A 27,449-nucleotide genomic window follows, 5' to 3' on the forward strand; every position below is an offset into this window, starting at 1 on the left:
AAGTAAATAAAACTAAAACTGAAAGGTAGTCAATATCATTACATTTCTCAAATAAAAAAATAAAAAATCATGCAGCATAACAACACTCATCATTACTGTGCAGCCCCGTTATCATGCAAATGATGCGGGACGAGTGGCTGATGTGTCATGCCCTTTTAAGAAAAATGAGAAATAGTCGGGAGTGACGTCTGCTGCGCACAGAGGCCGGAGGCAAACTGACACTTGCGGAGCGGCGAGAGACAGCGAGCGAGAAACGGTGAGTGGAAATGCCAAACTTTACTGGATGCTAAACGCGGTCAAATAAGTAATTTGCTTGGGAGCACGTCGGGTCGACACATGCGGGATAATAAGCAGATACTGCAGGGTGCACGGCGTGTGTTGTACGTGTCGGATAAATGAAAAGAATTGTCCGCAAGTACAAAACGGAGTGTGCACTCCCATTTTAGTCAAGGCCAGGCGGAAGGGCAGGTAACGTTAGCAATCTGGTCTTTCCCGAGCAAATCCATCGTGATGCGGGTTGATTTAAAACCTGCCAAGTCCGGTTGACGTTTGAGCTATGCAATGCGCTTGATTGCAGCGTGTTTCTGACAACCTAGCTGTGTTTTGATTGTACGCCGAGGAGAGGAATGTGTCGGCTAACTAGCTTGCTTGCTAACGAGCTGTAGCTAGCGGTTGTGAAGTGTCGGCGGCCCGTCGCAGGCAGTTAAAGCTAGCTAGTTAGCGGCATTTTGCTAACAAGCTTGATAACGGGACACTAGCTGCTGGTATGAAAGTAGATTGTTTATGGACAGATGCGGTTCTCGGCTGCCTAGATTAAAGATTATGGTATTTTAAGGATTTATCTGTAATTTGATTGATGTTATGGAAGCTGAAGGTGTGATAATCACCATGCACTGACGGAGTGTTAGTTACTGCTCTATGTGAAAGTCACAGCCACAGATTGTAGGGATTTAGCATGACCTGGAGTGATACGCATATGCCACAGGCGTAAGCAAATTAGGTAAATTCACAGTGAGATAACCCAAGTGACAAATGACTTTCTCTTGTCTGGGGCTGATCTTTATGCCAGCCTGTTGCAGGATATTTCTGCTGCAGGGACAGTGGTTTGAAACAGCAAAGGTGTGTACTCCATCATCAAACTATAAACACACAGTAGGTCTACTTTATGGATTGTTACAGTTTCCAAGTGAAGTAGACATTTCCGCAAGGAGGATAACTGGCTCTTTTTTATCCTGTGTTAACTGAAATTATACATCAGCCTCATCCTGTGCCCTGAATATCTTCATAGCCCAGGTCTGATGATGAGACACATGCTTTAAACCCCACTTCCTCCCCCTCTATAAGCAAGCCTGCTGTTTGGAGTCTTGAACAGGAACAGAGACTGGAAGAGGCTATTTTAGTAGGTAGCTACTCCTTTTCCATCCTATCAGCATGAAGCCTTCTTATGCTGGAAAGAGGATGTGGTTACAAGTCAAGGCCTCAGAAACACAGATGCATTCGGCTGATGGTGCTTGTCAGTTACAGATCTTTATCATAATTAAGTCACAGCAAAGTTTTGTGTCCTGGGCGGCAGTTTTGTTCTGACTCATGGGGGGCATTTAGGGTTGTAGTGGAGGTGAAAAGAGATGTAAGCGCTATGCAACTAGGTTATGGAGGCTTTTGATTTCTTTTCTCTTTTAGGTAGAATTTTGATAGAGAAGATTGTGTAGGATATTTGACACCGTCTTCAGAGCTGTGAACAAATATCAAATTGCCTCATTATATATCACACATAAAGATCAGCTTTTAAAATGAGTTGCTGCTGTGAAAACATAGCATTGTTTTTAAGCTCTTGTGGAAACGTTTTATTTTACAGGCTTGTAAATTCCACATTTACTAGGAAGTTTCCTAGAAATAACTATGTAATTTGGCACTAATTACAGGGGAAATTAGAGACAGGGTTCAATTGGTATACTTCCAATTAATTATTCCCACTTAGCGGCTAAGATAGCTAGTCTTTTAGATGGCACAGCAGGTCAGCTGAACATGCAACAATGTGCAATTTATCTATAGTCAATCATGCAGTTTAACATGAATAAATGATGTTTCTAATAATAAAAAATAAATCATTATTACATTTTAAAATTTAGTACATTGCAGCTTGTGTTTAAATGGAGCTGTACTCCTCTGGATTTCAACAGCTGTTTTTAAACTTACCACAACTAACTGAACAGTCTCTTTTTTCCTATAACGAGGACTAAATAAAATAATTCTTTCCAAGGGATTTTCAAGACATTAGGATATAAGTAAATACGTTAGCTGTAAAATAAAGCGCTGTGTCTTCTTTACTCAAGCCCTTTCCTTGACAGGTTGTCTGCCGTCAGTAGACTCTGGGTTATTCCCCTAAAGTTAGTGGGTTTCCTATGCTAAGCTCAGTGTGAACAAGTGATGTGAACTGTGGTTGTGGTGGAGGTAATGAGTAACCAGAAGCTTATCATCATTAAAAAACACTCCACCAGAACAGCTATTACCTCACTCACTATGTGTTTTTTCTACCCTTAAACCTGAAGGGGATATTGTTTTTATATATCAGTGTAGCTCCTGTAATTGTCATGTGCGTCAACGAACAAGCACATAAGAAGATGACACAAGAGTCGGTATCATGCAGCTAGCTTAACCAACGGATGTGTGCATTTTCACCATCCGCACTGGGTGGAAGATACAGAGGGCAGCTGTCAATCATACTGCCATGCTGAGTCAGGCGCTGTGACAGCTCCATTGCTTTCGGAGTTCATCCTAAATGTTGTAGTTTAGCTGTGAAGCCCTCTGCTCTCTAATTTCAGTTTCCTCAAGTTTGAGACGTAGTTTATCCAGACGCATTCGCTGCATATTCTTGCTAGCAGCACCACCTCTTCCAATTTCCAGCCTTAGATGGATACATACCTTTTGGCTGTAGAGGGTGAGTGATGCAGTGATGTCATGGTGGAGCATGTTTTCTGTGGCATGTGGCTTTCCCTCGCTCCTTATTTGCTGGGGTTACTACGAGTTTGTTTTGTTGGAAATGACAGTGTGTAGTTGAGGGCAATGGAAAGAGGGAGAGGTTTGTTTTTTAAAGGGAGATGTCCTTAAATGGCCTTGTGTGTTTGTATGTGTCGTGAGTGTGTAGGCAGGCGTTTGAGAGAGTGCAGCGTTGTGTGTAGTTTTCCTGGTATGAAGTTTGTAGAAAAGGTGTCAAAGCAAGAGCATCCTTTTTGGCCTTTTGTAGAAAATACAGTTAAGAGTGGGATGTTCAATAAGACCGAGACAGGTGTTGTTCACTAATTGAATATGAAGCTGGATTTTTTTTTAAATTTTTTTTTAGCCTTGATTAGTAATGTCGTTTGAGAAAGTGGTATTTGTGTCTTGGCAGGCATCAAGCATAACCACTTTGCCCTTCTCGAGAACATAAATTAACACACTCAAGCTGAGAAATCTTACTCCTACTCTTGCCTTTTTAAGTGGATTAATGTTCAGTGGTGCACTTTAACTTCAACAAAACTAGGCCGGACTATGTATGGCCAATGTGCTTAATTGTGGCCAAATTGTTACAATAATTGTCAGCAGTGGTGCCTATATTGTGAATTCCTGGATATTAAATGTTTGTCTGTAGTGGTCCTAGTATTTGTGTACTGAAGTAGCATATATATCATATGACATGGTTAAGCTATTTTTGAGACAAATAATTGAGGACTGCTTTTAATTTGATATGTAATAATATAATCATGCTATTTTCAACAATGTATTTTTCTGGATTACTCATCTAAAGTGTTATCGTGTTATTAATGAGACTTTGTTAAACAGACCTGACGACCTAGGTTGCACAGCCTCAAATGTTGGTCTGGAAGAGCTGCAGCATTCATTCATGAACAAACGGAAACCTACACTGTAGGGGTGTGTCTAGTCTCGCTTTGCCAGACCATCCACATGCTGCGGAGCGGAGGAGGGTCTGCCTACTCCACATAGTATTCTGGGATGGGAGAAAAACGTGCTCTGGTTTATTGGCATTTCTTTTAGTCCTAATATATCCTTCGCGTTTCACTTCCGGTATTACGCCAGTGCTGCAGGAAATTCTGCCGGATGCATGTATTTTCTGTTTCCTTCCGCTTTCTTTGTGTTGGAATTTTAAATTCTGTGGATTTATGAGGACTATTGTTAACTGCTCCTCAGATCTCTGCAGGGTAAATTGAGACAGCTAGCTAGACTATCTGTCCAATCTGAGTTTTCTCTCCCAAGACTATTTTGCAGCGGCTCTGTGCGGAGTTTAGCACCGCCCATGACGATTCTGATTGGTTTAAAGAAATGCCATTAAACCAGAGCATGTTTTCCTCCCATCCCAAAGGCTATGTGGAGTAGCCAGACTCTCCTTCAGCGCGCTTTGGAGGAGGGTCTGGCAAAGCAAGACTACATTTCTTTAAACCAATCTCAATCGTCATTAAACTAAACTTCGCACAGAGCCGCTGTAAAATAGTCGTGCGAGAGAAAACCTTAGATTGGACAGATAGTCTAGCTAGTTGTCTGGATTTACCCTGCTGAGATCTGAGGAGCAGTCAACAATAGTCCTCATAAATCCACCGGAGTTTAGAACGCCAACACAAAGAAAGTGAAAGGAAACGGACATCCATGCATCCGGCCGAATTTCCTGTGGCACCGGAGCAATCCCGGAAGTGGAACATCAAGGATATAGACTAGGGTGTGTCATATCGTATTGCTCACAATAATACAATGATACTCCTCCGAGCAGCACGGCGGAGATCGGATGCCGTTCATCTGCACGTACTCTACAGATGCTCCTAAGCCAATGCATTAAAACAGCTAAAACGGCAGTGACAGCAACAACAATAACCGCGTATTGAAGAAGTGAAACAGCTGAGTGATTGGCGATAGCGGAGGCAAAAGCCTGAGTTCTGCGGCGATTAGTTTTGAATCTCTTTATCTTCTCTTCTTCGGGTAGTTGGTTACCGAACTTGCTATTAAACGTAGGCCGTAAAAACAAAGACCACACAATGCGCTCATATTTTTTATGTATTAAAAATAACATGTCGTTTTTTTTTTTAAATAAATAATAAAGGAAAAAGTTGAAAAGGTAATAATACAATGTAGGTACGAAAGATGTTCATGCTAAATGGTATCTTTCTAATCAGAATTTGCACAACTTTATCCAATTTTCTACTTTTTAAAAAAACTTTTTATAACTTTTTTTAGCTTAGGTGAACAGCATATGCTTGTGGCAGGAAACAAAACTACTTTTAATGTGTGGAAGACAGGATTTCCCTTAGCATTTTTATATGGAGGCACCCTGCCTCTCCTTGAATAAAGAGTGCCTCCTTTTATTATCAGAATAAATTATTAAATTGTTAACAAATGTCCTGTAAATGCAGGTAAATCAGTTTAAACTGATCCAGTTCTTTTTTTTTTTTTTTTTTTCTTTTTTTATTCCAGGTATTTTTTGAATACGAAATGAAAACAATAAGCCTCAGACATACACAAAGGCATAGATTGGAAACCAAGGTCCTAATGGATAGGTTTGATGTACCTCAGCTTTGCTCATCCTTCGAGGATTTTTCTTAAGCAAGGGAGGGAACAGATCAAATTTGACAGTGCACTTTTTGAAGGAGAAGCTGTCCTCCATATCGACCTCCTGAAGCAGTCCCATAATAATCTAACGGCAACTGTCACAGAGCGGGTTCCTGGCGTCATCTGTCTTAGCTAGAGTCAGTCCAGTGTCCATACAAGAACCATGACTGGTGGATAGCTGCAAGTGAGGCCTAGCCTAAAGTATGACACTGTTTAACATCGTATATGTGACACTGTGCACGCACTTGACTTGACACTTGAATGTTTACACGAGAGTGCAGCAGAGACTGTTTGCATAGCACTCGTGCAGCCACGGTCTTTTACTTTTTCCTTCCAGTGGCTCCTCCCTAATCGTGCAAGGAGATCTTCTCTTTGTGTGTTGAGAATTAGTGAGTATGAATTATTTACAGTGAGTCCGGGCTTCATATCCAACATAGGCACTGCTTGTGATTGAAGTTTGAGGTTCTTGGGTCCTTTGTCCACCCCCCTGAGTATTTAGATGAAGTGTGCTGCAAAAAGAATAGTGTGGGAGGGGATCATCTGCTTCCCAGAATGGCTGCCGATTAGCTTTTATAATAGTTTGAAGAAAGAGTTGATTATCAAGCGAGGTTTTACTTTCTCCCTTGAGACCTGATTTTTACATGAAGACACGTTCTGATTTTCAACACAGCCTTGATGCCAACATGCTGCACCAAAGGCGACGTCTAACAGTCCAAAACCCGAAGATATTCAGTTAAAAGTCATAAAAGGAAGGATACCAGATAATGTTCACATTTGAGAAGCTGCAAACTTTTTTTTGTCATTTCCTTTCTTAAAGTTACATTGTGTAAGAATTTCTCCCATCTAGCGGTGAAATTGTATATGACAACCAACTGAATATTACTTTCTAGCCCTTCCTCCTACGGTGGCCGAACCCGAAATTAGCGCTCTCCATCGTTTACACGCAGCTGTTCTAGCCACTCCAATATTAACTTTGGTCTTGTTGCTTTGCCTGTCGCGTTGTCGTTTTAATTCTCTTTTTCGCTTCCCTGGCGAGTAATCTCCCCTTGGCATTCGTCACAGTGCCAATAGATGTAAGAGGGCGAAAGGCGGAGGTATGTCCCTCTTTGGCTAATGTATTTTAAAGATGGAGGCGCTACATGGCTGCCGTCATTCGAGCGAGTCGCTCGTATGTATTCTGAATGATTCTGAATGTCAGATTCTACGCTTACGAGAATACTTTGATTAGTTGGTGGAAGTAATTACACAAGAATGTGTACATATTTGTAGGGCTGTGCTCGATTGAAGAAATTCTTAGTCGACTAACACTCATTCAATTGTATCGACTAATCGATTAGTTGATTTAATCGACAGATCTGTAAATCTGAGTTTCTCCGCAAAGAGTCATGCAAAAGCACCACTTTAATTCTTGTGTTTACCAGAGATGTGCTCGTACGTTTCTTGGAAATAAGTCATTCAGCATGAAAAAAGCATAAAACATATTTGTGAAAGAACAAAGGGGCTTTTGCTAAGAATCAACTAAAACAATTATCATTAAAATGTTTTTTTTTTTTTTTTTTTTTACAATTAACTAATTGATTAATTGACAAATCTTTGGAGATCTAAACTGAAGGTTTAAACGTTTCTTTATGGGTTGAGAACATTCTCCTATTTCTTAGACTAAACTAATCATTGACAGACTTTTTTTTTCTTTTGAAAAATGTACGTTTTGTAGTCTAAATCAATCTTTTGCTGACAGTTGATCATCCGCTTTTACAAAAACATAATTTGATATGCAGCCAGTAAGTTAACAAAGAATCAGGAATCCCCCACGTCACCCAGCCACAACTAACCCTCAGTGTAGCAGTATCGTAGTAACCCAGTTGGCTAACCCAACTGACTTTACGCCACAGTGTGTGCCAATGATTTGAAGCCTCTGCATCCCTAAAGGGATATTACAGTGATTTCACAATTTCCTCCCCATCACACTTTTCCCTCAGCTGTTTTCTGTCATTAGTCAAACACACTGAAACTATGTTGCTTGTTGTACAACACCAAGAATGAGTGAGTGACTAAAACATCTGTCAGCAGGGTGTGTTTTGGTGTGTGAATGCCAGATGATTGTGTCATTAGGAGGAATATCTGCCAGATCCATGTATCCTCTCCCCTTCAGTTCCCTTTAGTCCCCCCTACACTCATACACACCACAGCTGGTTTGTGTTAGAGAGGGGTCACATACTCTTAACCTCCTCCACCCTGAAGCAGCTCCACTTATGGGTGTTCCCTCCATTGTTGTGCTGCTTCTTGCCCATAACCTCCAGAAATGACTAGAATCCTTCCTTTCTGGCGTCAAAAAACTCAGACCAGACTGAAGAAAATTCCTTTGTTTTGCTTGAAAAGTTAGCCTAGAGCTTGTTTTTTATCTTTTTTTGCACCTTTCTTATCTTGTCTCTCCCATTTTTGCTTTTCCCCATTTGTCCAGTGCAGACTGTTGGGCTGTCCGGTGAAGCAAACCCGCCATGCGTGAATACAAGCTAGTGGTGTTAGGCTCTGGAGGTGTGGGCAAGTCCGCTCTGGTGAGTATTCCCTACTGAACCACTTCCTACCCCACCTCTTAACATCTCTTCAGTGTGTTTCCTAAATACATTTTGCTACAAAGTTTTTTGAGAAAACTCTGTTGTTAAAGAATTTAAGGCATTTTTGTCACAGGGAGCCACAACACCACAGATGAAACTATCCATTTCCTCATTTTTTTACTTAAACTATTTTTGCTTTTGCTATAGCTATTTATGGATAACATGCTTGCGTCTCCTGAAAAGTCTTCAACTGTACCATCCTGTAGCCCAGTGTTATACAGTACAGTTTTTTAGATTAGCCATGTGTGCTGCAGGCTTGTCTGTGTCTGTAGTTCCCATCCATTTTTTTTAGGATTGCCATTGGTTCTAGATGTAGCTATCAATTTCACCATTTTAAATTAAACACAGGCACAAAATTCTGAACTTTTATGTATTTTATTGTCATTACAAAGTTGTCCGGGGACCATGAATGTCTATGAAATGTTGCATGCCCTGCTTAGCTAACTTTTTGACCAGGTGTGGAAGTCGGGTTAATCCCTCGAACTGGCAGGATGACATGTTTAGACCTTAAGACATTGTCAGGTCAACGCTTGTCTACCCTTGATGTAAACCAACCATTAAGCACAGTGCTTAATGTAGCACTAGTTCTAACTAAGACTCTTTAATTTGCATATGCATGTAAGATGAATCAGACTTTTTCTTGTATCCTGGCTGGTCTGACTGGCAACATCATGAACATCCTCTTCTTTAATGCCCGGCCGGGTTGTTGTAATAACACAGCAAGGACACATGGCACTTTTTGCCACTCTAGATGTTTTGTTCTCATGGCCGGGAGGACACATTGATCTGACGTTGGCTTGCTCTGTATCTTTTCTTACAGACAGTTCAGTTTGTACAGGGAATCTTTGTGGAAAAATATGACCCTACAATAGAAGACTCGTACAGAAAGGTGAGTGTCCCTTGAGGGTGGAGAAGGGGAGGCAGAGTGCTGGATAGGAATGAGCTGATTGTTAGCAGCTGCTCTGCAGCTTCACGTCATCATATTGTGCTGTTTTTTTTCATTTAGCTTACCTCATCTCTATTTCTCTCCTGTTTTTTATTTATTTCCATCTCTGTATTTACGTGTATTATTATCTCCTGCTTCTAACTCATGGTTTGTATAGTATGCAGTATTTTAAATATGGAATATGATGTGCATGCCCATTGACCTGAAATGTAGCTTTACATTATCTGTTGCCATTGTTTACATTATCTGTTGCCATTGTTTTCTCTTACAGCAAGTGGAGGTAGATGGGCAGCAATGTATGCTTGAAATTCTTGACACAGCAGGCACAGTAAGTGAACTCTATACCACTGAAACCTCTGTTGATACCAGGTATTATAGTGTATAAGGACCCCCCAAGTCCCTGTATTGAACACATTGAGGAAATCTCAAAACACGTGCGAGAGTGTGTGGGTTCTTAGTTCCTACCTGACTGACTCCATGTGTACTAAGCATACCTTGTTGGCCAACATTTTGGTTTTGTCTATACTACTAGGTACTTATACTATATTGACTGGATTAAATAGAATTGCATTATTAAAAACAGACTAAAATACAATTTTCATTAGACTAAATGTCATAAATTTTCATCGACTAAAATAGTTATGGATAATTCAAATAAGACTAAAATGCTCAGACTTTTAGTCGACTGAAACTTGACTAGACTAAAAAGAGTATGAACGTGACTAAAACTAAAATGACAGCTTGACACAAAGACTAGACTAAAATTAAAACAGGCCGCCAAAAACAACACAACACGCATTCAAAACATTTTACCAGCGGATATGCCATATAGTTATGACCTGAGACACTGTTATAAGTTTTTCCCTTACATAAATATAGCATGCCCTACCTGTTATTTTGTAAAGACATTCATCCTACTGACTTTGTTCACTTTTTCCCTAGCGTCGCCATAAAGTTTACATTTGTGGTTTTGAGTATAATTTCTCGACAACCTTTGGATGGATTCCCACGATATAATTTTGATTTATTTGGTGCCGATTTTCCTGTTTCTGTTAAGGGATCAAATAAATAATTTTACTGATTCTTTAACATTTCATCTATTATTATTATCATAAGTTTAAAACTTTGGTTTATTACCAAATAACTGCTAAACATCAGCATGCTGTGAGGATTTAGCTCAAAGGCAAGAACAGTCACAGCATGGCTGCAGACTTGGTCTTGTTCACGTAGGAATAGATCTCTCCTTTGCCCAGCACGAGTATGCTTGAAGACTGTGTAGGAGAGTGTAAGGTAATTGTAGGTATGTTGATGGTGCAGAAGCAACATACATGCTCATTCTTGTTTCTAGTGGAAAGTCAAGAAGCTGATTAGGGGTGGTACGGTTCATGAAAAAACATCCGAACCGCTCGGTTCGCTTGTCTCGGTTCGCTTGTCTCGGTTCGCTTGTCTCGGTTCGCTTGTCTCGGTTCGGAGCGTGTGTGCGTTGCACGGTTCGTCAGTACACTGTTAATGTGCACTAACCACTTACTGCCGTAGTGACCACTTTCGACACCTATGTTAAAACACTTACTGGAAACAACAAGGGGATGAGCGTGACGAACGCAACACATGGCAGCTGATTGGACGAACGCGTCACGTGCAACATGCATTCAATATGCTAATTTTAGCTATATATCATATGCTGAAGTATATTTCTGGAGTTTTAAAGATTAAAAGAAAAAATAACAAGAACCGTACAGAACCGAAAACCGTGACCCTAAAACCGTGATACGAACCGAACTGTGGATTTTGTGAACCGTACCACCCCCTAGTGCTGATAGTTTACCTAAACTCCACAATGAGTGTGCTATGCAAAGACTTGACAGAGATCCAGCAATTCCACTGCACTATATCTGTCACTGTATGTACTGAATCTCAGAACAGGTCACAACATTGTGATTTCCTGTTGTGTAACAGACGTTTACAGTAAATTTTCAACAGTTTATAAAATGCCAGAGAACATATGACAGAGCTCATAGCCCGTCTTTCCTCTTTATTTTTCCCGCTTTTTAGGAGCAGTTCACAGCAATGAGGGACTTGTACATGAAGAACGGCCAAGGCTTCGCCCTGGTATACTCCATCACAGCACAGTCCACCTTTAACGACCTCCAGGACCTGAGAGAACAGATTCTACGAGTAAAGGACACAGAGGATGTAAGTAAACGGTATACACTCATAGGGCCGATTTATGCTTGAGCTTTCGCCGTAGCCTACCTAATGGCGCTTTTCCATTACATGGTACCTGCTCGACTCGCCTCGACTCTACTCGCCTTTTTTGGTTTTCCATTATGAAAAAAAGTACCTGGTACCTGCTAACAGGTACTTTTTTTAGTACCTCCTCAGTCGAGGTTCCAAGCGAGCTGAGGCGAGCCGAAAAGGTGACGTGAAAGCGACAGACGGGGGGTGTCCTGAACAAACCCGCTATTTTTAAACCGTTTAGCCAGCTGTTTTTTTTTTTTTTTTGCTGCCTCCAGCTTCTCTAGAAACTAAATGTGTCTTCTGGCAACAACACACACCTTCAACGTTCTGTGTGTGTGTCGCGTTAGGTCACAGTAGTTTACTACGGCGCCGCTTGTTTACAGTTCTGCGGAGGCTCCAGGCAGAGCTTTCGCCGTATCCTACGTACACACACACATGCTGGCTCGACGCACACACCAGCTGACAAATGTATACATCAGGCCACATACTATGAAAGCTCTGTAACAAGCTCAAGTGGCCTGATGTTATACTTGTGCGCTGGTGTGTGCGTCGAGCCAGCAAGACGACCAGCCATGCTGAGGCGGTACTAAAATATGCAATGGAAAACGGACGCACAGTGTGTCGAGGCGAGTAGATTCGAGGCGAGTCGAGCAGGTACCGTGTAATGGAAAAACGCCATAAGTGGCCTGAGGTTTATACTTCTGCGCTGGTGTGCCTGCGTCCTTCTAGCGTATCTCTTTAAGAGAATAGCAGAGCCGGTATGTGTGGGGATTGTGTGGTAGAGCGAGTGAGAGAGTGACGGATTAGCTTTGGAGCGAGTACCAAATCTAGAGGCATAGTTTTAGAAACAAAGTGTCTCCCCTGTGCTTTCTGATCACGGTCGGAAAGCTGTAGCAGGAAAAGTTAACCCTCTCCTTGATTTCATGTTTTTTTTGGTTTAAGATTACTTTTTGGGGCTTTTAATGACCTTTAATTGACAGGATAGCTTGGAGACAGGAAAGGGGAGAGAGAGGGGGGATGACATGCTGCAAAGGGACCACGGGTCGGAATCGAACCCGGGCCGCTGCCAAGGACTCAGCCTACATGGGGCACACACTCTACTGGGTGAGCTAGAGGTTGCCCCATGATTTCATATTGTTTACAGAGAAGAAGAACCCAGAAATGGGTTGGGGGAAATGCGATGCTACCAAGCCGCGACGTGTAGTTAAATTTTCGGAGAGGTGCACGTCAGGCTACAGCGGAGGGTCCGTATCTCCATGTACGTACCTATGGCTTCGATTTAACGCAGGAGCATAAATTGGCCTTTAGGCTTACAAGAAAGTTTACATCAGCTCTTTCACATTTTCACAGAACTTTTTCTCATTTTATTTTTATTTTATACCATGGTTGAATGGGTTGTAGAAACACAGATGGTGGAAAACGGTACAAGTACAAGCTCCCCACTTCTGTGTTCTCAGCCACCTACATTGTTCATCCTGATTGCACTGTTGCTATGGATACCATTCAACACTGTAATCACTGCATTGTATAACAGTAATTTTAAATTTGTATTACCTCGACATAATGAACATGGTGTCATAGCGTCATTTCTGTGTTGTCTGCAGAGTGAAAACAATGAGAAAGCACTTAGTGAAACTTGTGTACTCTACGTAGCCTAGCATTAGCTTATATCAGCGTCACGCAGGTCTCTGTGGTTTGATTACTTCATGTGTGTTTAACATGGACACCGACCCAAAGTCCCGTAACAAGTAGGGGAATGTCTTTGTCTCACTAGTGCATGTTCAACCCTCAGTCTTGCTTTTTACACACATACACTGTGGTTTTCCCCTCCAAGTCTGCCCCTCAGCCTGGATCTGTAACAGTGCACATTAAAAGAGCATGTGTCATATCATTATTTTCCTGGACTGCTGTTTGTTGGGAGCACATTTTCTTTTTTCTATATCTCTGGTAAATTGTGAGGCTGTAGAGTGAGTAAGCCCTCCATCCCCTCTCTGCTGGGGCAGATAATGCGTCAGCAGGATCTCAGATGCCCTTTTTTGGTGATCTCTGGAGGGAATGAATGTTACCATAACCCTCTCTCTCACACTCTTTCCTTCTCTCTCTGTCTCTCTGTCTCTCTCTCTGGCTCTGTCTGTTCCCCGTCAACCATCTAAAAAGCCCCTCTGCCTGGTGCTCTTTTCTGTCCCATCTTTCTATTAGTCCTTCTCTTGCTCCCCTTCCTCTATATCTGTGCCAGTATACTCCTGTTGCTCTGGGTCCCCCCTCCCCTTTTCTCGATGGCTTGCCTTGTGGTCTTACTGTGGTCTGGCACTCTGTGCGGGTCATTGGACTATCAGGGATGATGTGCAAGGAAAGCCTCAGCTCATCAAAAACACACTGCATCGTGAGGCTGTGGTACTTTATTAGAGCCTACGTGGTTAGGGAGCTGAGGTTAGCTTCAGGCTAACGGATGGATTGCAGGATCAGTGGCTCCTCGACGTGCAAGAAAACAGTTGACGTCCCTTTTTTTTCTCTGTGTATATATCCCCAGTTTGTGCTTATCTGGGTATAATGGCCACTCTGTCAGCTATCAGTCCACTGGTGATTTAAGCCTATGATGACCGTGGCATCTGTTTATCTTTCTTTGCCCCTTGCAGGAATGCACAACCAAAGGAAATGCTTAACATGTTTTCTTTTTTTCTTTTTTCCACCCAAGAGGACAGATTTCTTATTTGGCTTTCAAGCTATTGCTAAAGCACACATTCTAGTTGCTGCCGCAGCTGTTCTCATTCTCAGCTCTTCCACGCACCATTTACTGAAAAGCTGGCAAAATGTACAGAAGCACTTGATATTGCCAAGCTCAATTAACAAGCCCTTTTAATGACTGTACATTAAACACAGTAGGGCCAAATTCCATCTCCTTAAAAAAGTTGTTAGGAGAGAAGAATAAAGTGAGTGAGCAGTCGCCAGTGTATTAAAAGCTCACTCCCCTTACTTACTTCCACAGTTCTTATGTAAGAGAGGTCTTATGACTTTTCCGGGCCATCTCCGTCTCTGCTTATGTGACTCGGATGGTACTAATGCCTGACTCCATGCTTGTGACTCACTGCTCCATTTGGAACGACTGGCTCCATTTATTTAAGCTACTCTATACTCCCCTGTTCTGTGTTCCACAATCCAATGTCTAGCATGCCATTGTGGGCGGGACAGGACCTGTCTGTAGCATGTTAACTGGGTCTGAACAGATTCTCTATGGGCTGCATGGATTCCTAAAGTAGTCTAATGCTGCCTTGTGTGCTGCTGACACTGAACATTTTTTCTTCCCTGCATACCTCCATCCTACCATCCTTTTCATCCCAGCTTGGCTCAGAGTTTGTGTTAGGAGGGCATACCACTGGTTCTCCCAGGACTCATGGGAGAAGTGTCATTCAGCAGTCCAGTGTGAGGGCTTGTTTGGATATCAAACATCAAGCATCAACCTCCATGGGGTTAAACTAAACATCACGGTTTCCTGTCGTCTGCCCAACAACCCAGAAAGACGGAGAGAAAGAAAAGAAAAAAGGACCCTGGTATATTCATCCTATGCCTTCAAAAGTATTACATTTTCTGGAGGAGCGTGGCTGTCAAAACCAAGGGGGTAAGCCTCTCCCCAGAACGCGTAGCTCCTATGGCGCCATTTTGATGCTACCAAGCCATCACCTCCCGTTAGCATTCCATTGACTGCCATTCATTTTGGCGTCACTTTGACAGCGAATAACTTTACATCTGAAGCGTTTAAAGACTTTATTTGTCCATTGTTTATTTCTCTGCGCAGTAACGCTCAGCACTCACCGGAAAAGTGCTTCTAATATCCTTCACTGGTCTCCGTCCAGAGCAACGGGATCTGTTGGTCCAGTTTATATACTGTCTATGGTCAAAACGACCTCTGGACAGTAGACTTGTGGGTGGGGGAGGGTCTCACTTTTGAACAAGTTAGAGCATGTCAGGGTTCTACCATGTTGCTTACAAATATCTCGTTTTTCCAGACCCACGAGACATGTCTGGGTGCCGTTTCTAGACGAGGACAAGGGAGCGAAGGCAGGATTTCCCATGCATGGATTTATTTGTTGCAGTCCCACCACAAATAGATATCCCCCCAGCTGATGTATTATTGGCGCCTGTTGTCCTGCCTGCAAAATGTCCCACTAGTTGATTATGTCTCTTGCTTGTTAAGCTGCACCACAAACACAAATATCCTGTGAACCCCTGGAAAGCTGAGACAAAATACAGAAATCTTCTACAAACTACAGAAATCTTCTCCAAACTTGAGCCTCTATCTGTTGTCAGTGACAGTGGTGGTGGTATAGTAAAGTTTAAACCAAATGAACGCAATCCACACACAAACACGCACACACAGAGTCTCACACTATCATGTAATTCCAGCAGCCAGAGCCTGGAATCCAGCTGAAATGTTCGAAAACATTCAGGAAGGAAAGCGATGTTATCCCAGCTGGGCGGGGCTGCCATGACTTCCTCCGGGCCGGCATGCTCCCTAGATAGACGGTCAGGAAACAGCAGGCAGGATGAGACGCATCCCGACACCCTGACTGCCCCGACTCTGCCCACTGTGACAGTTGGGGCTGAAGTTTTGCCCAGAATATTTTCTCTCCCTCAGAAAGTTTTGTTTTTTTGACCTTGGTTATTAAAACATTTGACTTGGGGCACAAAAGAAGAAGTGTTGGGTATTTGGGAGATTCCAAAACCAGCTGCACATGTCAGTGGTTATGTTTTCTGGTTGTGTTTTCAGTTTAGGATTTCTTTTCATATAGAAAACCCCCCCCAAAATAAACTGCATTCATTGCAAGTTGATATTGATTCGTTAATCTCTTTTGTCACTGTTGTGTAACCTAAATGATTTTTTTTTTTGCCTTCCCACAGGGATGGATTGATTTCCTTTATTGTCTTTGTGACCCTGTAATCCAGCCTTCAAATTGAAATGAATAGACTCCTTAGCTGTTAATAAGCATGTCTCCACTCTTGTACTTTGTGGATGCACATGAGTTCAGCATTTGTTGACAAATATTGTCCCGTTATTACTCTCACTTCGTTCCAGTCCCAATGTTCATCCTTGGCACTGGACGTCACAGACTTAAATGTTACCAGTGTGCTCAGCAATGTTGTGTGAGTAGGGTTGGGCCTATAGGGATAGAATTGTTGTTGTTCTTTCAAGTGGTAGACAGCACCCTGTATAAAGTATTTGGTTTATCAAACATACTGATATATGTGCAGGCAACAAGATGCCACTCAAAGCTTTGTCTACAGAAGTACAGCAGTCACTGCCACGCCAGTTAATCAGTTTGTATTGCATCTTGTCTTTGATATAGCACATTTTCCCTTCCAGCCAATATTCAAGATTTATGTAGAATTTCTAGCATTTCACACACATTTAGCATTCACAACTTCAAAATGCACATTAAAGCAGGTGAATGCAAACATTCACTTTGGTGCATTTGGGAATTTTGGATAATTGTGTTAAAAGAAACACTTTTTAATGTGTTCTAAGTAAGTAGTGTTCTAAAAAAAGTATGATTTTTGAAATTTTTGTACTGAAACTGTATTGGCACTAGTGTCAAAAACATTTAAAATGCTACCCTGCTTGAACTCTCACTGTCCCACCAACATTTTTCCATATCCTATTTTCCGTTACTTCCTGTTCAAAACCCCCTACTTTTTAAAATTCTCATTTCTATCGTCTAACTCCTTTTCCTAATTGTTCCTCTCTACTTGTCCCTCCTAAAATAATGCCAGAGACATTGGTGTTCGATTAGCATTTTTCATTGCTTCAAATCTGTTTATCGTCTATAGGTGATGACAATCTTGTATGCGTTGATGTATTCATTTATCCCCAATGTTGCTAGTTCATACTAGTTCATTTTTATAACGCACAATCACAAACTTGCCTCAAAGTGTTTCATGCTTACTTTGTTTTGCTTGTCCTCAGGTGCCGATGATCCTGGTGGGGAACAAGTGCGACTTGGAGGATGAGCGTGTGGTGGGAAAGGAACAGGGCCAGAACCTGGCCAGACAGTGGAACCACTGTGCCTTTTTAGAGTCCTCTGCTAAGTCAAAGATCAACGTCCTCGATGTGAGTACACACAAAACAAACCACTGGTGAACGTGCCCACATTGTAAACCACTAGTCCTCAAAGACCAGCCCCAATATTACATCTATCTCTCAAGGAATTATTTAAATGCTGACCTATTTTTAAGAGTGAACTTATCAGAATGTATTTATTTTTTGTTAACAAAGACCAGTATGGTTTATTCAAGATGCAGGTGGTAATGAGCTCAGCTTGATAATACCCACTACTCAGTGCTGCACTCTTATTAAACCTACTGTGTGTAAACGGCGGTATCCATCCATTTAGGGATGAGGCTTCAAATGCCTTAAGGTGCCACAGTGTGTTTAGGACCTGCCTTGTATGAAAGAGGAGTGCTTGTTAAGTCCCTGACAGTTTTCTCTCTTTGTTATGGTTATGCTTTCTTAGATCTTCTATGACCTGGTCAGACAGATAAATAGGAAAACGCCAGTGGAAAAGAAGAAGGCGAAAAAGAAATCCAATTGTGTCCTGCTTTAAAGACTCCCCTCCAGCCCCTGCAGCAGCTCTGAGCCAGGTGTGTATGTCTATACTTGTATACCACATTGTCACATAGTGGAAGTCATAAAGACCTAGCAGCTTACCTACTGTATTCATGAGGTCATGATGCGTAGGCAGGCCGTCGGGTTAATTATTGTTACATAATAGCTTTCTATGCATCTTGGATGGTGCTGCTTACATCAGTTGCAGTTATCATTCATCACAGTCTAGGGTTTGTCTGCCTGCAGTAAAGAATAGGCAAATTAATCTCTATAGCCTAATATTACATTGTGTCAATGGTGGTTACTGTTCCTTTTGACGCTTTTCTAATAAGGACTTGAGCACATAAGTTGGAGAAATCTTGTGAGGTGCATTTCAGAGAGAGAGCCCCCCCTCCAGGCAGATACTATGGGTGGGAAAATGTTTAAAAAAAAAAAAAAACTTAATTTACTTGGTCAACAGGGTCAGTTTATTCCACATTAACTTTCTGACCTGGATTCATCTTACTAGACAGGACAGCTCAAATATGAAAGGGGAGAGAGAAGGGGAAGAAACTGTCACAGGTCAGACTCGAACCCTGGACCCTCTGCATCGAGGAAGAAGCTCTATATATATGTGCACCTGCTCTACCAACTGAGCTAACCAGCCACAGGACCCAGTATATGTTAACATGGTTTTGTGTGTAGTTATTTCAGTGCAATGTATTGGTGTTGATGGCAGTGTAATTCTTCTCTATCCTGGGTTAAAAATAGGGCTGCACAGTATATTGTTTTTTTTTAATTTAATCGTCATCGCAATATCACGTGGCGCAATAAACGCATCGTGAAAGGCTGCAGCCTATCGTGAAAGACACTCAGAGATACAGTATTTTTTTAGTTAATTGAAAGAAAATATCCGTAGAAAACTGCACTTATAAATATAACTGTTATCGTTTTTTAGCGGTGACTTTTATATTCTAATCAATGATAATCACTTTGTTTAATAAAAGAATGTTGGAAAGGATTTCCTTTCATTTGTTTTAAATTCAACAAGCATTGTGTTGTGCAGAATACTGAAAGCAGCAGAAATGCAGAACTTTATTTATAAGTTATATCGTTATCGCGATATTCAACATTATCGTATATTTTCCTCATATCGTGTAGTTCTAGTTAAAAATGTAGTCTTTGAGAGCAAGAACTATTCCACGTGATTCCCTGATCCACAACTGATCAGTCAGACATCTTTTTCATAAGTTGTATGTGTTGGACATGTCTTGTCACTTTCTAAAAATGACTGCAGTTGTCATCCTGTGACAATGAATAGCATTTCTTTGATGCTGATTAAGTTACAGATCCAATAAATGTTTCGGGGCAGGCTGACACCCCCATGAGTCAGCCTTCAAAAGTGTGAAGTGCTTTCATTAGCAGTTTTTTTTTCTTTTTACATCTTTATTGCTGTTGAATGAATGAGTCACGGTATGATGGCTGGAATTAAACACGGACCTCAGCAGACTGCAGCAGCTGGTTAGGTCTGAGAAAATCCAGATCGGTCATCAGGTTGTTTCCCAGGAAAATCAGAATCGCTTCTTCTTTTTTCATGTTTATTCACAGCGTTTTTTGTAGTGTGACCGGATACTGGTAATGAGGAAGTCTGACAACAGAAACAAGCTGTAAACCAGGCTGCTTATTCCCGTCAATCCTTCCAAACAGAGAAGCTAGTCTATTAATTTTAGACTGGCCTTTACTGATATTTACTGTTATTTACTGTATGTGAGGCAATAAATAATCTTCATCCATACAAGGTGTTGGATTACAGCTTGACAGTACATTGGAGCTACCATCCCTGCAGCCTCATTTGTAAACATTGCCATACCTGCCTAATTGTAAGGACGTTTTTCTAGACATGTTAAGACATGTTATTTTAGCTTGAGGTTGTCAATTTGAACAAAATCTTCTATCACTGTTTTTTTTCTGGAATATCAGCTGAGAAACTATTATAAATAAATATATAACCAGGTAGCTTACGTCTTTTTTTTGTTGATAATTTAGTAAGTTAAATACCTGATCAAATCAATGTACCTCCTCACATTGGTGCAAGGTTCCTATAATGCCAAAATTACCATAAAGCTTATAGATTTGCAACAGTGGCCGTAATGGCTTTTTAACAGAGAGAAATAGTAAAGCTATAGCTGCCTGGTATGAGCAGGACAAATCTCTATTATCTTGCAGTATGCATCATCATATTGGCCTATTCTAATTTTAGCTGCTGGTCACATTAACCCTAAACCCACTGTAGGTCAGAGGTCGCTATGAGCTCCTGATAAGATTTAACCCCAGTTAACCCACCGCTCACCGACTTAGAAAGTCACAGTAAGAATGTTTCCACCCTGATGTGTAAAGTTTCCTTTGAAAGATGAGTTTAGGTTCAGTCAGTTGAGCAAATCTTGTGAGATCTCATGATGTGTGTCCAGCCTCACAGGGAGATTACTTAGTTGAGCCTCCAGTATTTCCAAACAATAAAGGTATGAGCCTTAAGGGGTCACTATGCTCGGAAAGAACTGTTCCCCATGGCCACTCTCAAAGGCAGGGTGAAGAGCTGGACAGTGTCTCTTAAAGGCATTGATGGTGTTGCGCTCGGATGTACACGCTAAAAGTGAAGAGGTAGTTGTGTGAAGAATAAAAAGAGAGCTTGACAGAGAAGTTCTAGCCGTGTCTGGGGGTGTGATTTTTGGATTGTCAGTAGAAAGTAGGGCTGGGCGATAGGGAGAAAATCAGATATCACGATATTCTTGACCAAATACCTCGATATCGTTATTGCGTCGATATTCTAGGGTTGACAATTGGTGCTTTAACAAAATATCTTCACCCTTAGATTTTAGATAAATAATCATCAGTAATGTGGACATAATGTCTAAGTGGGGAAAAGGTAAATAATAGAACAGCTAGAACAGTCTGGTAAGTTCAGAAAAGTACATCACTTTACTGTAATGCAGCCTGTAAAACCAGTAAAAGACAACACTTAAGTCATATCACGATATTACGATATCCACAATCTAAGACGATATTTAGTCTCATGTCACGATATCGATATAATATCAATATATTGCCCAGCCCTAGTAGAAAGTTACCAATATTCTAACTGAGGCCTCAACTTTTTTGTGTTTTTGTTTGTTGATGATACAGGAGCCTCTGTACACAATGTACTGGCCTGAATTCAGTTTGACAGCCACTGTGTCTGGTCAGTGAAACTAATGTCCAGCAGGGTGGCAAGATGACTAGAGAAACTTTGTCCTTAAACTGGAGGACTTCAGTACGAGCTGTCATTTCTGTGGTTGTCAACCATGCTGAAGTGTCCTAGATGCTGACTCTTTACCATGTTTAGGGCTACTGTCCTGTAGCTGACCCTTTTTTTATCTGAGTGGACAAATAATTTCTTTACAAGTATCTCAGTATCACATAATCATAATAACTATATTCTCTGCTGACAGTATCCAAACATCTCTAGAGCTGCAATGATTAATCGATTAGTTGTCAACTCTTAAATTAATCGCCAACTATTTTAATAATCGATTAATCGGTTTGAGTAATTTTTTAAGACAAAAGTAAACATTTTTTGATTCCAGCTTCTTAAATGTGAATATTTTCTAGTTTCTTCTCTCCTCTGTGACAGTGAACTGAATATCTTTGAGTTGTGGACAAAACAAGACATTTGAGGACGTCATCTTGGGCTTTTGGGAAACACTGATCCACATTTTTAACCATTTTCTGACATTTTATAGACCAAACAACTAATCGAATAATCGAGAAAATAATCAGATTAATCGACTATGAAAATAATCGTTAGTTGCAGCCCTAAACATCTCTTCTGCTGAATCTCCTGTATTGTTTCTGGATCAGTACTGCTGCAGGAGAGAGACGATTGCCTTTGGTGTGATCACTTTATTCATCCCCTAAAATCTGTCGTCAGCACCTCTATAGCATACAGGGCAGTCAGTATCAAAACAGATGAGTAATGCATTCTATACTAGACAGTGGGATCTTTGTGCAGTGTGCTAGCATTGAATAAAAAGCATAAACAGTTCATTAAAAAATGTACAGATGTAACATAATGAAGTGTGGTTTAGTGTCAGTAATAGGACCTCTTTGTTGTTTAGAAATTAAAATGGGTGTAGCTGAACAACTTGCAGTTTACAAGAGTTTTTCAACAGTTTTGGTCAGAGTACAGTTCCTCAGAATGCCTTACAATCACATTTTGGGCAGTGTCGTCAGAACAAAACTTCAGTGTTGCCAAACCAGCCAGCAGCAGAGATTGTATATCTACCTTCACTTAACTTGCAGGGAGGGAGGGAAATAAAAAAAACTTTGATATTACAGATAACACGGGATTAGTGAAACAGACAGTACCATTGTGGCCAGCCCAGACATCAGGGCCACTAAACCACCCACTGCGTTCCTTGTCTGAATCCATCTGTGTTGGTCAGTTAGTGGTCCACTGTGTGAGTGGGCCCTGGGGCGGTGTCTGCCCCCCCCCCTTTTACACGCTGGCCAGTCCAATGAACCAACACTAATTGGATTACAGCCCCACTGTTCCACTGCTCACAACACACAAGCTCGTACACTGTAAGAGAGCGAGAGGGGTTACAGTGCCAGCCTCACACAGGACAGAGAGAGAGTTAATGGGACATTTCACTTTGTACAACATGGGCATTTTCCAGTTAGCTGACCTCATGAGCCGCCAGTCTCAGATTTTAGCTCTCACTGTATTCACTGGTAGTCGGACAGAAATTGACAGGGAGCTCATATATAATATGATGGTATATTGATTCTTAAGGTGCAGGCTATTAGTTTTTGCAGTTCTGTAGACTTTTTAAACCTGGAATTTGTTGGCCATGCTGGATACAGGGAGTTTAAAAAGAGACAGTGTGTCTTTTAAAGATCTAAGTGTAACTATTTATTTGAGAGAAATCTGGACATAATTTACAGGCATCTTTTCAGACTCTTTTGGGCACCTACAGCAGCGGACAGTGTTGAGTCAGATGTGCCCACATGTTGTTTTATCACCGCAATACGTGACTTTGCCATTAGAGTTTTAACTTGGATCTTAATTCATCAGAGAGTGTTGTATGCAACTCTCTAACAGACTTCACAATAAGCTCTCTTCAAAGCAGGCTGCCACAGCAGCAAAAGCACAGGGGAAAACCATTGACATTAGTTATGGCTACTATCCAAGTGCCCCAGTTGGTCGTGCCGGTGATCTGCAGTAGCATGTATAATAGCATGGCCCTGGAACGTTTAATTGGAATGTAGCCATTGTTAATGTTGTTAATAACATCTGTGCTTCGTAGCTATCACAAGTCAGCGTGTCTGCTGTGAAAAAGCTCTATTGGCTTATCTCCACCTCGGCACCCTGAGACCAGTCAACTGCACTCACTGCCCAGTTCAATCAGGAGAGACTTCATTTAGACTGAACAATCCATTTTTATTCCAGTGCATGACAAAAAGAATTTGAGAAGAGAGTTTGGCAACGAGACCCCATTGACGTGGTATATTTAGGGGGTAGTGATGATAGACACTGGTGATGAAGAAGAGAGTTGGCTGAAGTCCTGGATGATGGCATGAGGAGCATGACTGGCTGCTGATATTATGAACACTGGGGGTGAAGCGGTGGAGGATGGTCGCATCCGTTCATACTGAAATGACAACTGAAAGCAGTAGAGAGGAGAACAGATTTGGCAAGTTTGGCAGCAAGGATATGATTGGCTAAGAGAGATTGTGGCAAGATCTGGTTGGACTATACAGAGTGATCGCAGAGAGAGAGAGAGAGATGAGTAAAGGGTGGTCTTCCTGATTAAACTTTCACTAAGCTTCATTTGGATGGTAGCATGCCCGCCACTCAAAGAGCCAGCTGAGTAAGCACTTGCAGGATTATCTGTTTTCCGCCCTTAGGCTTTGCTTTTGGTCAAAACCTAAGGCCATTAGTTTGACCTATAAATGAAGCAATTTCATAGAGAGTATACAGACTCTATATAAGTTAATGTATTTAAAATCAGTTTAATCAATCATTTGTATGTTTAGTTACTTATTGTCTTTCAAACTTACTAAAATTCATGTGTGGCACTGCTCAACTAGTACAACAATTAGTGCACATTTGATTTCAACATTAACAAGAATCACACTTAATATGTATGCATGCTGAATCCATGTCATGAACAATTTTTTTTTTTATTGTGGGTGTTAGCCCAGACCTTTTATATCTTTTTTTTTTTTTTTTTTTTTTTTTTAAATACACATCATCGTACACTTCCAAAATATGGAAGATGTGTAGCTGCTGCCTTTGCTGGTAACTGATTTAAGTTAGCAGCAATACAAATAATATGGAAGCTGAGACCAAGTCTTCACACTTGGGAACATTTGTGCATGGCCTCTAATTCTTCCATTCTTCATATGTTTACATGCATGCCTGTTTATCCTGGACGAGGGATCTCTCTTCTGTTGCTCTTCCTAAGGTTTCTTTCATTTTTTTTCCACCTGTTAATGCTGGACAGATTGTAAAGCCCCCTTGAGGCAAATTCGGGATATTAGGCTATACAAACAAATTTGACGTAATTTTAAGAATAAGACCAACATGTTACACTATATATATATATATATATATATATATATATATATTAGGGCTGTCAAATGATACATTTTTTTAATCGCCAAATTTCTATAGTTAATCATGATTAATCGCATATTTTATCACATAAATAAAATTGTATTTTACATTTCAGAACTGTTTTTAAGTACCTATTAACAATGGAAAGCAATTATTACCAGTGTATCTTGATTGGGAATCAAATTAATGCAAAGAAAGTTACTTTTTGAACTTGACTTTAAGATTTGTATTTGTTTAGTTTTTATTTACTGTAAACAAAAGAAACGTGTGAATCTGTCATTATTGCACAATTCCTCCAAGTACCTAACCTAACTGAGATGTAACACTTTGCTTATACAGTACAAACAAAATGGTCGTTAATAACGCGTTTAACTGACCGCAATATATTTATTTATTTATTAGTGGCCCTGATTAGTTTTCTCCTCCTACAGATGTAATGTCATTAACAGGCCACTGGAGGGAACTGACATTTTGTAGATGGTGTTTTGGAATTCCTAGTCAGGCTATGAAATGAGGACTTAACCACTGTGCTGTCTTGCAGAAATGCTGTAATGAAGAACTGTTGCCCTGATTGGAACGTGCCAGCATTCCAACAGCCCCACCCCACCCCCTTCCCCTCCCTCCATCAGCCATAAACGGTGAATCAGCTGACTGAACTGCTCCTATCAAAGAAGAGGATGATCTACACCAGAGAGAGAGAGAGAGAGATAGACAGAGAGAGAGTAAAGAGAGAGAAAGAAAAGACAGTAAGAGAGAAGACTCTGGTCTCTCACCTCCGAGGACCTTCCTCTGTGTCTCAGTTTCAGTGTGAACCCTGAACGAACAGTCTCCATTTTCTGCACCAACAAACACCACAAACTTATGATGATGATGATAAAAAGCCTCTGAAAGTTTTAAAAAAAAAATGTCCATGAGCTGCCTACATGGCCAGAGTGCAGCCCCCTTATTTTCATTTTTTGACAGTTCAACAAAAAGAAAAATAACAGCGTTAAAAAGAAGGAACACAAAGTTAGAACTTGGATTCAGTATTTTTCATCTTTTTCAATATCGTATTTGAAAGACATGGAAGTTGACCTCTTTTTAGTTGTATGATTATAAATATTCTTCAAATATGAGCATGAAAAAAAATGCATCAGTTATTAAGTGTAGATGTTTTCAAGTGGAAGAGTGAGATTTTTTTTTATAGCCATACACCTATTCTCCATGCCTGTCATGTCAGTGATGATAGATCAAGGTCTATAATATGTATTATTTTTATTCTATATTTCTTTGTTCGCCCTGTTGTTCATGGACTTCTCTTCTGCGAATATCTCTCTCTGATGTGACTTAATTTTATACTCAGTCACTGGGATTTCATAGCTCCCATAATATATTCTAATGCCATTTTTTGCATAATAATGCTTCAGAAAAAAATGGGTCTTTTATAGAAGAAATATGGGGAAAATAAGGATTGATTTCTATGTCTCTTGAAGCTGAAATATATTATACTAAACCAACTCTAATAATGCTTCTTGTGTTTTTCTGTCAATGATGTTCCAGCTTTTATGGATTATTAAAGTACATTTTAGTACATTTTCATTATATTGGTCAATGTATTTTTGTGAATTAAACTTTTATCCAAAGTGGATTTGACTTATTTGAGAAGAGTGAAAATTAAAAGGTGTCTTTTTAAAGGGTTGGGAACTTCATATGGGACGAAAATAGGCATTGCATATTTTCATTTTGTTAGCTATTAAGTATTCATAAATATTGATTCTTTACGGTGAAAGCTGTCTGTTCATTGATCAACAGATGGCAGAGAGAAGGCAGTGTTGGATTACTGTATATGCACTGTACAACTAGCCTATTTAGGTGTATTATGCCCTACATATGCCTTACTTTTAATGTCCACTAGGTGTCAGTATATGAAAAGAAATTACATTCAGTGAGTTTTAGTAAGTCAAAGCATACACCCCACCAGTTGTGTAATGTGGAATAATGGGACAATTAATCACAACAAAATTGGTGCATCTTTTTTATGATTTTTTTTTACACAAAAACTTGTGTATTGGAAAGAAGGACCGATGGTAACTACTGTATATAGTATTGAGCTGGTTCTGATGCTTTGTACACTGAGCCCCAACAGCCTGGATTCATTTTAGTTTCTCACCTTAAAGACAGGATTTTCTGTAATCTTTACTCACTGATTTCCAGTGCAAAGAAAAGCCGGAGGGATTTAAAAATCAGAGTAGATGAAAGGTTGAAGGCAACATTAAATTCAATGTGATTTTTGTTCACAAAGCAGTTGAGTTCATAAGCAGTAAAACACCCTTATTCACTTCTACACAGTCAGAGCTTTTGCTACTACAGCCTCACTTTGTCTGGTTCTTTTAATACATCCATGGGTATGACCAGTAGCTTATGGTGGCTAAAGTTAGCTAATGTTGTGTAACACTATGCTTGAGGTCTTGTAATTATCTTAAAATTGTCACTTGTGGCCACAGTGGCTGCAGGTCATTAAGAGGTATATAGTCTCGCTTTAAAGGTTATGTTTCTTAATTATAGCTTGGTCTATAAAATATCAGACTAGTAAGAAGTTACAAGTCTTGAAATCACTTGTTTTGTCCAGCCAAGAGTCTGAAACCTATACAGTAGATATTAGATTAACGATTAAGATAATGAAAGCAGCAAATCCTCACAATTTAGAAGTGGGAACTGGTGGGATTTTTGCTTGACGACTGACACGATTAGTCGATTATCAAAGTAGTTGATACATTGACTAATTGTTTCAGCTCTTTTTCCGGTAAATCAATTGAGTCATTTGAATCAAATTAAATACCTAGACAA

The 27,449-nt window shown here is 40.5% G+C and overlaps 1 protein-coding gene across 3 annotated transcripts; it reads left to right on the forward strand.

Moving 5' to 3' along the window:
- On the forward strand, positions 1-26,201 carry LOC116051393 (ras-related protein Rap-1A). Of its 3 annotated transcripts, none has more exons than XM_031301779.2 (8): positions 1-256; positions 8,059-8,147; positions 9,028-9,096; positions 9,425-9,481; positions 11,206-11,346; positions 17,351-17,494; positions 17,898-18,024; positions 25,165-26,201. In XM_031301779.2, exons 2-7 carry the CDS (start codon positions 8,091-8,093, stop codon positions 17,985-17,987), a joined length of 558 nt encoding a protein of 185 aa, XP_031157639.1. In that variant the 5' UTR covers positions 1-256; positions 8,059-8,090; the 3' UTR covers positions 17,988-18,024; positions 25,165-26,201. The 3 variants fall into 3 exon arrangements, with proteins under 3 accessions (XP_031157639.1, XP_031157640.1, XP_031157641.1); XM_031301780.2 differs by having other exon boundaries at positions 121-256; positions 8,054-8,147; XM_031301781.2 differs by lacking the exon at positions 1-256 and adding an exon at positions 2,756-2,938.
- The last annotated feature ends 1,248 nt before the right edge of the window (positions 26,202-27,449 follow it).

The sequence above is a fragment of the Sander lucioperca genome, chromosome 6, assembly GCF_008315115.2.
Source record: "Sander lucioperca isolate FBNREF2018 chromosome 6, SLUC_FBN_1.2, whole genome shotgun sequence".
NCBI classification, from domain to species: Eukaryota; Metazoa; Chordata; class Actinopteri; order Perciformes; family Percidae; genus Sander; species Sander lucioperca.